General features: G+C 39.2%; 1 protein-coding gene across 1 annotated transcript in view; it reads right to left on the bottom strand.

The window, feature by feature from the left end:
* Positions 1–12,315, bottom strand: part of KDM4C (lysine demethylase 4C) — a 961,089-nt gene that overhangs the window by 256,943 nt on the left and 691,831 nt on the right. The window contains exon 13 of the mRNA XM_063913998.1: positions 1,751–1,926. Coding sequence (XP_063770068.1) covers positions 1,751–1,926 — 176 coding nt within the window. The remainder of the gene's footprint in view (positions 1–1,750; positions 1,927–12,315) is intronic.

Genomic DNA, 12,315 nt, shown 5'->3' with positions numbered 1-12,315 from the left:
ACCTACTAGTGTATTTTTGGATTGTGGGAGGAAACCGGAGTACCCGGAGGAAACCCACGCAAGTGCGGGGAGAATATGCAAACTCCGCACAGGTAGAGCCATGGTGAGAATCGAATCCATGACCTCAGTGCTGTGAGGCAGTAATGCTAACCATTACACCATCTGTACTGCCCCTAAGTTATGTCTGCCTTCACCATTTACCATCAATGCTTCTTCTGTATGTTACGTACGGGACATTTGTACAAGTTTTGGCTTTTGTTAAAACTGAAGGAGGAAGTTTATTTTGTTTTTGTTTTTTAAAAAGATGGATGTAAAATTAAAGTGCCAGAACAGGCTTATTCTTTAGTTGAAAAAAATCCATTCCAATGCTCCACCACCACTGAAGGTGCATTTTACTACCACTCACCCATCCCAACTTCTCCATCCCATTATTATTAAACTACTGTACTAATTGTTCATTGTTATTTTCTAGATCCATTCATAACACAAATTTTAACTCTTCCGTGATAATCAGTGTTTCCATTGTTTCCTCAACAAGTTAGCAATGAATTTTAGCTGATGTGCCCTTTAGATGTAAAATTCTGATCGCACAATGTTCGACCATATTTCCACCAGCCCCACTATCTTACAACTGATGTTGGGACAGAATGACTGATATAAGGTGCAGTCTAATAGCCGTGAGGGAAAGCAGCGGTCTACATGCTCTGGCCTGGTGTGAAATTAGAATGAAATAAGGAACTTTACATACGACAGGACTTGTTGCCTTACTTATTGAGCCACTTTCACATAATAGCACCACTTTGGGTCATACACTTATGTATTTTCTTATGCTACATACATTTATATATTTCTAAATTGAGCGCTAACTCTCCAGGAGGCACCCCTGGATCCTCCAACATGGCACTACAATGATCAGTATACCCTTCACCTACTTATCCCATATCAAGGGCTGTAACGAGGGGTGTGCGACTGTTGAGGCCACCCAGAGCGCAAGGCTCTTCAGTAAGCACAGACCTTGGTTCTGGCTAGCACAAACATTATACATATATATATATAATCTTTCAGAACACTCCAAGAAAAGGTATTCGGAAACCAACATTTTTGTATCTCACTTGACAGCACCTCGTCATTCAGTCACATTTTCTTTTATCTTAAATCACACGTTTCTCAGCAGTCATGCCAGATACTTGAACCCAGCACCTCTCATATTGCAGTCAGACACGATATACATGGAGCTATTTGTTCCTGTATAGGAAGCATGTTAATTCTATGTGCAATTGGGTCTGTACTCAAAATTAAACTGATAGCACAAGGGCCTTCTCTACTCCTTAGTCATCGCTGGGACAAGCTCTTATCTGTGTCTCGCAACTTCAGGTAAACATATAGCCCCCGAAAACTATTCCTTAATGCCGCTATATGGAGCAATAAGCAATGTTAATTAATTATTGCTGACATTCTGGCTGCCCCCTCCCCAGGGGTGTTTTAACAGAGGAGGGAGCATGTGTGCAGAATCCGGGTGAGCCCCCTACTCTGCACGGTGCAGTAGGCTCCAGCATTTTATGAGGTCCATGTGCACATTGCACCCATTATAAAAAAAGTCATCTAGTAGACCAATACCACAGTTAACTATTTAGAAGGTAAAAGCACTTATATTTTCATCTTTTTAGTAGTTTTAGCATTTAAATGAGTTGCAGTTATATTGTATATTAACTGAAAAGGTCTTATTTTTAAACATTCATATAGAGCTTACCTTGTAGTAGGGCAAAAAGACACTGCAAATGGCACAATATGGTTTGACTTTTGAGACCAAATCATTATACTCTCTTTCAGCAGTAAAACTATGCACCTTGGTCTGCCAGAGATGAAGAAGAGGTTTTGCCCAAAGCTCTGTTTCTTCAGTTGTTTCACCAGCACATTCTTGAAATTCTGTGTGGCCCCAAAAAAGATGTAAATATAGTGTAGTAACTTTTAAAAGATTTATTCTGACACGCAATGAGAATTATAAATGCTTAGATGGGTGGGAAGGAATACAGCAATCTCAACACTTTTTGTTTCAGAAGTACTTCATCAGGAAGATGTTAACCACATAAACGAGAGGTTTACAAAGCCACAGTAACAGAAACATAATGACCTAAACATGGCCATGTGTGTGAAAAAACCTGGATATATGACATCATAACATGTCTATCTAAATAGTGTTTATAATGCTTATATAATATACAATTATATTTCTTATACCTAGCATTGCTGGTATAGTGCAGCAAACTGCATCATTAAAACATAAGAACACAAAAAATTTATAAAACAGCGACTAGTTAATGAAGCCATGTACTGCGCATGCACCGCAGCCATCTTTGTGAAATCCAGAGAACAGACTGTAATGTGTGTATATGTGCCATAGTCATTTTGGGTAGGTCCGAAAGGCAGATTAAAAACATATTACGATATATTTCAATTGAAGAAATGCATATGGAAAGTAATAATAAGCCTGGATATATTGCAAAATAGCAGCTTAGAATAATAAAATAAGACAGCCACATTACTATGGTAAAAATAACTTTGTAAAGGGGGGCATATTAATTGAAAAAAATAAAGATAAAGTAATTAAAATTATGTAGATAAAAAACATTACATATGTATTTTGTAACATATATTAATACAGATACATACACAAGTATTTGTATATAAATGCAAAATTACATAAAGTCACAGGAAGGTTTTAATTTCAAAACTACGATTTAATTCAAAGATAAAAGGGTATTCAAGGTCCAATACATTTATCTTTGTGAAGGTAATCTGTCTAAAGCACCCCCTCTGGGTCCGAATTTAACAAGTTCAATGGCCTTGAAACTAAAATGTTCTGGATTAGAATTATGTACTTCAAATAAGTGCTTATACAAGGAGTGGTTATCTGCTTTATTTTGTATACTGCGTACATATTCCTGCATATGTAATTTAAAATGCATCTTTGTGTTCCTATCATACTTTAACATTCATGTGCACTCAGAAAAGTAAATAACATTTTTTCAAATCTATAAAACTGGTCTTTTTGTTACTAGTCTACTGGCACATATCACAACACCCACCCTGTATGGAAAATTGCAGTGTTAAAGAAACAAGGTTTGATTTTTTTTCGGTAGTCAGAAGGCTAGGGGCAAAATTATTATTATTATTTTTTTTTTACTAGAAACAAAAGCTGTCTTTGGAGGTAAAATTTTATAAGGAGTTGTATCAATTTTTAAAATATGCCAGAATGTATTAACTATCTTAAATGTGCTGTTCTTGATTGCTGAACCAGGCAATGAAAAGGATGGATTATATCTATTTGGATTTATTATTATAAGACAAGTAGATCTTATCTTTCCACTTTTTTAGTTTTTCGTAATGCTGTGTAATAGCAAAAATATTTTACAATGTGTAGAAAGTTGTACTTCACAAATAGTGGGATCTGTACAGTTTCTCTTCACCTTACATAACTGTGAGTATGGGATATTAGAAAATGTTATACATTTTTATGACTGCTCTTGTAGTATAAATAACTGTCACTATGTACTTTATTTATGAGTTTTAGAGGTTACTATAGAAAAGTCATCAGAACGCAAAACTAGATCTACAAACTCAATTTGTTGCTTATTCAGCATGTGTTAATTTAACATTAAAATTGTTATCATTAATGTAGCTTCAGAAATTTTATCAGGATCACTTCCCATATTAGTATATTATAATCAATATATTGTTTGTAAAACACATTATTATCTTTAAAAGAAAAGAGTGATCCTTATAGATAAAAAGACTTTACCAGTACCCCATTTAATGCTTTAAACTATTGATTAACCACATTTTTTGTTAGATCTATTCAACTTTGCATAAATCCTATTTTTTTTGTGGGTCATAAGTAGAAGTGTGTTTTACACATAATCTATTTATCACTGACGGTGGATTAATTATTGTTAAAATTATTGTTAAAATTCTTCAAAATGGCATTCTCCTTTTTTGCATGTTTTAAGTGTGATATTACAAACAAATTTATTAAGCTCTATAAACATTTCACATTTATTAGGTTTAGCGTTCATAAAGTATGACAAACCTTTCTCTAAAAGTGATATTTCAGTTTGTTTTACTGGATATTAGAAAGGTTAAAATACGTTTAGATATTGGTTTATATAGTAAAAAAATCTTTTTGGTATTTACTCATCTTCTGTGTAATGTCTGTTTAGTGGGGAAGCTATACATATATTTTCTCTGAGGAGATTTTTCCTCCGCAGGTCTACTGAAAATGGTGTCTGATCTACTGATACAAAATCATTAGTGCAGGCTCTCTTCTTCTTCTTTTTTTAAAGTATATTTGAGTTTTTATAAAGTGATAAAGAAAGAAACATACATACATTTGTGCATTTCCTACGAACTGGAGCAAGAGGACAATCTGACATGTCAAAAGGCAAGACAAGCATAATATGAAGTCCTTCGCCAACAATATAACAATGCAGTTTTCAAAATAGTTCTTTAGAATCCTACAATCAAGTAAGAAAATGCACATGCACATATAGCAAATAAAAATAAAGAAAAAAAGTTAGAGAGGAAAGATAAAGAAAGAATAAGGGGGGCTGAACTGAGGATGGGGGGGGAGAAGAGGGAGGGACAGAGGGTACGGAGACTGTGCCGGCAAAGATCATAGATAAACATTCTTATGCTAGGTATGCAACAAGGTGAGTATCAAATATCAGAAAAGAATTTACATATCAGGTCAGACTAATAATCGGTAACATAAAGAACAAACATATTTAAAGGTCGGAGGTGATGCGACATAGTAAGAACCATGTTGTCGAATCAAATAGAGACAGCACATGTTGTTGTTGGGAAGAATCCAAAGATTCTATAAATGGGCCCCATTTTTTATAGAAGCATATATAACATTACATTCAACATTGGGGAGAGTGGATTGGCGGTCTAAATATAAAGTATAAATAAGGCGTGAACAGACAGTATCAAGCCTAGGGGGAGATTTGACAATCCAATTAGTAAGGATCAACTTTTTCCCCAAGGTCAGAATGATATATAGTAATGGGATAATATGTTTGCATTGTGATGGGATATCCCAATCCGAGAAAATCAATCCAAGCATTGCCTTGCAATTCAACTTTAGTTTAAGATGAAATGTTGAGTTAATAAACCATAAGACTTTGTATCAGAATTTTTTTTATCTTGGGGCAGTTCCAGAAACAGTGTAAGAATAGAGCATTGGGAATTCCACACTTTAGACAATGACCAGATTCAGAAGAAACCATATGTTTACGTTGGCCAGGTGTGATGTAGGCTCTATGTTTGAATTTAATATGTGTCTCCTGAAGCTGTGTCAAGTGGAGCGCTTTGAGAATAGCAGAGAAATTATCTTTCAGTAGTTTGTGTGATATAGGGGAGAAGTAATCCATCTCCCAGGTCTTAACAGTCGATGCCCAAAGCTTTGATTCAAATCCAGAGAGGATGTCCCAATATAAATAAGAGGTTTCTGTAAGGGGAAAGTGAGACTAAAGCAACAGTTTGCATAAGACGGTCAGCGCCAAGGGCCGGATCATATGGTGGGGGTAAAGAGAGGACATAATGGGGGAGATTCAAATGTTTGAAAAGTCAGTTGGGAGTCTGTTTTTCCTATCTAATAGACAGGAAAAAACAGACACCCAACCGACTTTTCAAACATTTGAATCTCCCCCAATGTCGTAACTGCAAGTACATAAAAAAATCTGAACGCGGGATCTGAAATTTGTTATTTAAGTCAGAAAAGGACAATAGTACACCCCCAGGATCAAACACGTCCTTGATTAGTGCAATGCCTTTATGTCGCCAATGAAAGAACCTCACATTGTCTAAAGCCGCTGGGAAACAGGGGTTACCACAAAAGGGGATACATTTGGAATGAGCCGGATTTCTCCTAAGTGATTTGTTTACAGACCACCATGCTAAATAGGTATCCCAAAAGAGAGGGTTAGTGCGAATAGACATAGGAAGAGCAGATTTAGGGGTATGTTGGAGAGCACGAAGATCATATGGAGCGCAGAGAGTTTGTTCCAAAGTAAAGTTAGAATAGGTAGAGCGAGAAAGAAACCAGTCAAAAATATACCTAAATGCTACAGCCTTGGTGAAATCAGATATATCAGGCATAGCCAGGCCACCCGCACTTTTGCGAAGTTTAAGTTTGGACAGGGCCACACGAGGTTTCTTGCCTGACCATAGAAATTTGGTAAAAAGTTTCTCACAGTGTCTGATGTCTGGTTTCGTCAAAGCATATGGTAGCATCTGGATAAGATAGGAAAGTTTGGGGAAAATAATACTGGACATCTCTACCCATGTCCCTTATGGGGAGCAATTCACCCCATAAGGGACATGGGTAGAGTTGTCCAGGTTTCTAATTGCGCTGCAATGGCCTGTAAAACAGGAGTGAAATTAAGAGCATAAATATTGGACAAAGAGGGCAAAATATATATATGCCCAAATATTTTAACCTGGACTTATTGTGCTTGAATATAGACAGGACAGGAGAGGAGGGAGAAGAAGTGAGAAGAGCAGATGCAGAAGAGGATAATGGGAGGAGCTCAGACTTGTCATAATTGATTTTAAAACCTGAGAAGAGGCCAAAAGAATTAATGGAGTGTAGAATGGCTAGGATGGAGACGAGAGGGTCAGAAAGCAACATCATGTCATCCGCAAATAACGCCAATTTGAGGGAATGATGAGCGACATGTATGCCGTGAAAATCAGGAAGGATGCGGAGAGCAATCGCTAATGGTTCAATGGCTAATGCAAATAAAAGGGGGAAAGGGGGCAACCCTGTCTGGTGCCTCTGCTTAGAAGTATAGGGGCTGACAAGTATCCATTACATATAATTCGAGAATGGGAATTCATATATAGTGTACGTATAAGAGAGATTAATTGACAAGGAAAATTAAATTTATTAAGGTTAGTGAATAAGTGTTCCCAGGAAACCAAATCGAACGCTTTCTCAGCGTTGAGTGATAATAAAAAGGAGGCTGTAGTATCTAAAGAGGAGTTCATCCAATGGGAAGCTGCAATAACCTTGCGGATGTTAGCCGAGGAATGTCTACCGACCACAAAGCCTGTCTGATCTGAATGAATCCCCCCCGGTATCAGAAATTAAATCCTATCTACCAGAAGTTTAGTGAATAATTTATAGTTTACATTGAGTAGAGATATTGGCCTGTAAGAGTCAGGTAAGCGGGGGTTCCTGCCTGGCTTAGGCAGCAGGCGGATAATAGTGTCATTAAAATATTAAGGCATAGAAGGAGCAGTAAGTAGGGCGTTAAAAACTAATACTAATGGGTCTACGAGTCTTGAGAGTAGCATTTTATAATACTCTCTCGAGAATCCATCTGGACTAGGAGACTTCATGGGTTTTAGCTGTTTGATGGCGGCCTCAATTTCCTGAGGTGTGAATGGTACACATATAGTGGGATGAGAGTCAGTAGGTATGGAAGGAACATCAATAGATTCCCAGAAAGAAAGTTCACCAGAAGTATCTCTGGGTGGTTGGGTATAAATATCGGTATAGAAATTTTGAAATATGGAGGCAATATCTTTACCAGTGAAGGCATAAGTGTTATCAGGAAGCTGGATAGAGTGTATGAGAGATGAGGGTGTGGAGGATTTCACTAAGTTGGAGAGTAGTCAGCCAGTTTTGTTAACGAACTTATAAAACCTATGGTCTTTCTAAAAAGAATGTTTATCACCCATAGAAGCAAGGAGGCCATCAGATTTGTGCTTCGCTAAAACAAAACTAGATTTGTTACCCGGAGTTGGGGAGGTCTTATAGATTTGGTAGGCTGCTGTTAATTGAGACTGGAGAAGTTTATACTCGGAAGCACGTTCTTTTTTAGTCTGTGAGACGTATTGAATTATACGACCCCTAATCACAGCCTTAGATGTTTGCCAAAAGAGAATAGACTCCGACTCCAAAGTGGAGAGATTATCAAGTCTGAACTCCTCCCAATACGCATCAAGCTTGCTGCGGAAGCCCAAGGAAGAAGCGAAATAATAAGGGAAGTGCCACAGTTTATAGGAGCCCATATCTAAAGAAGAAGAAAAGGATACCCAGATAAGAGAATGGTCAGAAATAAACATTGGCTCAATGTTAGCATCAATTATATTAGAAAAGAGAGGGTCAGATAAAAATATAATCAATTTGCGAGAGTGATTCATGAGCAGCAGATAAACATGTGAAGTCCCTATCAATAGGGTGAAGAGCTCTCCAGGCATCAGTTAGCATTAATTCTTGTGATAGAAAAGGGATGCCAATCTTAGGGGGAGGTCTTCAAACTGCAGACAAATTAGAATCAATAAATGGAGAGGAAATCACATTAAAGTCGTCCCCTAAAAGTAAATAACTGGACATAAAAGGGGTCAGTTTGCATAGTATCATGCGGAAAAATGTAGCCTGATGACAATTAGGGGCATAGATGTTACAAAAAGTATATTGAGAGTTAAAGAGGGAGAGAGTAACCAATACATATCTACCTTCAGGGTCAATGTCAGTATGAGATATTTCTATAGGGAGTCATTTTTTAGCCAACAAAGCAACCCCCCTGGCTTTATTTATTATGTATTTATTTATTACCAGTTATTTATATAGCGCACACATATTCCGCAGCGCTGTACAGAGAATATTTGCCCATTCACATCAGTCCCTGCCCCAGTGGAGCTTACAATCTATATTCCCTATCACATGTACACACAGACACATTCACGCTAGGGTTCATTTTTGTTGGAAGCCAATTAACCTACTAGTATATTTTTGGATTTGTCACGATCCTAGGCACGGCGATTCAGTTTGTTACGATCCTAGGCACTGCGATTCCCCAGATACGCCAATCTGCGAATCCCTGCCACGTAACACCTTTACTGGATACCTGAGCGCGTGTGTTTATTTCACACAAAATCACTGCCACCAGCCAAAGTACAAACGTTTAGGGTATGACCCAAGGCAAACTTATGGCTTTTGCCTGCACCTAGGCTTTGAAAGAATAGAGGGCAGTTGCAAGAACTGTCCATCCCAGGGTAGCTAATTTTAGTGTTTCTGAGAGTGTTAAGTGTGTCTCTTGTAATAGTATTAAATGTAGCTTGTTTAAATAGAGGAGTAGTTTCTTACATTTGATTGGGGAGTGGATACCTCCCACATTCCAATAGCCCACCTTAATCGATGCCATACATTATAAAGAACAATTAATAAACAGATGACAGACTCCGCAAACAGTATCATTGAGAAACAACGGGAAAGTGGGACGGGGAAGGGGGAAAGAAGAAGAAAAAGAAGAAGTACAAGTAGTACTCCAACAACAACTGGAAGAAAAATAACTTCACAATTCACGTAATTGAGATAAAACATGGTGCAAGTTTGTCAGGAAGGCGAAGCTCCCAGCCAAAACTGCCCCATTTAAAGAACAGAGGATGAAAACTTAACCGACGACCCTAACACAGATAATCAAAAAAGGCAGTACTGCCACATCAATAATGAACAAGAATATAAGGAAGGTGTAGCAATATTATCATGGGTTTGAAAAGAAAGCAAGGCACACAGTAAAAGATTTAGTGGGAATAAAGAGAGAGAGTACAGCAAAATAACCAAATAAGGAAAGGGTAGAGACAAAAAGGCAAATGGAAAACTGATAAATCACCACTGCAATGAATGATCTAACAGTGACATCAGCAATATAGTAACAATAAGGCTGAAAAAAGTCTATATATATTGATTCCAGAAGAGGTGTATGAACATAGTAGACAGTTCCCAAGGACATCCTACAAACGCAATGGAATAACCTCAAGTGTCAGCTTCCGCCGAAGGGTGCGACTGCTCTCTCACATAAGCCGCTGCATCTTCAGCTGAAGTAAAATCTTTGAAGGTCGTGTCATTGAAGATTCTTAGACGGGCCGGATAAAGCAGGGGAAATTTCCTCCCATCTTGGACCAGTTGAGAACACACCGGGGTGAATGTGTTACGGAGTCGCATCAGTTCAGGGGAATAATCCTGAAAAATAAGAAGTTTGTTGCCGTTCCACATGAGATCTCTCTCCCTTCTAGAAGTGGACCAGATAGTTTCCTTGTGGATAAAATTCAGGCATCTGAACAAAACAACCCTGGGCCCAGAAGAAGAGTCACGCATCTGTCCTGTCCGATGGGACCATTCAATTACAAGGTCAGAACACGCATCTTGGATATCAAGTAGTTCAGGAAGGGTCTGCTTCAAAAAATGGTATAGGGCCGGCTTTTTAAAGGATTCTGGTAATCCCACAATCCGCAAAATATTCCTGCGGGATCTATTTACCTAGTCGTCTAATTTAGCCCATACTTGTGTGTCAGATTGTTTCAGCTGCGCAGTGAGGTCTTGTAGGGAGGAAATGGCTTGAAAATTTCCCCCAGCAGTATTTTCCGCCACCAAGACTCTTTTGGCCAGTTGTTTGCATTGGCTCTTAATGTCCGTGACTGCTTATTGGAGTGCAGCAGCATGAAGTGCAGCTTGTTCCTTTAGCAGAGGCTGCACTGTTTCCCTCACAGCTTGTACAACATCAGCATATGTAAGTGAGGAAGGGGGCGTGGAATGATTTGCCGGAGTGGTGGTTGCGGGGGGTTGTTGAATCGAAGAAGCAGTAGAAGGCAACACCAATTGAGGGAGGCTGATAGAAGGATTGTCCACGTCCGCAGGCGTCCCCACGGCCATTTTATGGGATGCAGAGCAATCCGATCGGGGATGTTTTCCAGGCATTGTGCCCGATAAGTATTTGTCCATAGAGGGAGACGGAAGCACAATATAGCAATAGTAAATCCTGCCCTGATATGTTACTAAGTATAGCCAAAAGCTTATGGGGAAGCATGGAGTTTACCCCAATGATAGGGGGCAAAAGTAGGGGCAACAAATAATGGAGATATCTCCCAGCCCACCAGAAGCCAGTTATAAGAGTTTGCCTTGCGAAGTACGTCACAACCAGTGGGACCACAGGGTGCAGAATGGCACTATTTATGATTTGGCTGCTGTCAGCTGTAGAGCCCACAGCACATCTCACTGCCATGGTCCCATTCCTGAAGCTATAAGTGGAGGCAGGGGGCAAGCAGCCAGGAGGTTGGTGGAGAACAAGATCCCTGAGAAGGATCAGACAGAGCCCAGGTGTCTCGGCCCGTGGAGCCTAAGTTGGTGATGTCAGCCCCCCGATGCAGCCCGACGGGTAAGGGAGATTATATCCCGGAGCTGTGTATATGAGACAGCAGGGCTGGCAGCGCTGGCATTCCCGTGGCAACAAGCGCTGGAGAGGAGATGAGGAGGAGATGTTCCCCCGTATAGCTGGCAGTCAGGGTCCGGGCGCAGCAGGCGGGATGGCTCGTGGAGCGGGTGACTGAAAAGTCACCCGTGGAGCGGGTGACTGAAAAGTCACACAGCCGCCGAAGTGTGGAGGGTTGGCAGGTCAGTAGGGTGGGCCAGGGGGGACCCTAGCAGGGTAAAACAGGGGGTCAGCACTGGAGCTTATGTGAGAGCCGCCTCACATCAGCCGAGCCGGAACCAGAAGCCAGTGTGGGCTCTTTTCTTAATGCAGTGAGTCAATCTTTAAGGAGAAATATGATTGAAAGGTTGGTTTGTCATAGGTGCCTCTATTTAGAGCCCTTTTTGAGTATTGACACTTTTTTGACACTGGAAGTTGAATCCTTTAATTTCTATTAATCTAAATTGATTAAAGGGAAATTTGGAATGTGCTGTTTATTTTACTCAAATTTGTAAACTAATAGATTTATAAACCATTTTGTATCTATGGAAGTTGTTTTCTTTATCTTAATAGTAAATTTCGCAATTCTCTCTAGTAGAACACATTTGCTGGTTTTGTATTAATCCTAAGGTTTAACCGGTTCCAATACCATCTCTCTCTCTTTGGCTGTAGCTTCCAAAGTTTGGATATATATATTGGGGTTATTTTTGTGTACTGCAGTCTTTACTAAGCCTTCACATGCAGAGAAGACCTTCCTCCCATGCCACACCACATGCTCCAATTCTCTATTGAAATAGGTATTAGGGACAAAATGTGAGGGTCAATTATCTATTGGCCACTCTATTGCAGTTCGCTGCATTCTGACAGGATGGTTTATTAAACAATGTGTTTTCTATAAATATTAATATGCCCAGAATAGCCTTCTCTATAGAATAAATAGGACTTTTGCTCTGTAATAGCTGCTGTACAGGAACTTTCCACTGTAGCTTTGAGTATTGTAACACTGGGTATACTGTATCAACTGTAACATTAACTTCAGTATAGCATTTCATCAACTAAT

The sequence above is a fragment of the Pseudophryne corroboree genome, chromosome 1 (assembly GCF_028390025.1).
Source record: "Pseudophryne corroboree isolate aPseCor3 chromosome 1, aPseCor3.hap2, whole genome shotgun sequence".
Lineage (NCBI taxonomy): Eukaryota > Metazoa > Chordata > Amphibia > Anura > Myobatrachidae > Pseudophryne > Pseudophryne corroboree.
This window is presented reverse-complemented; position numbering and strand designations above follow the sequence as displayed.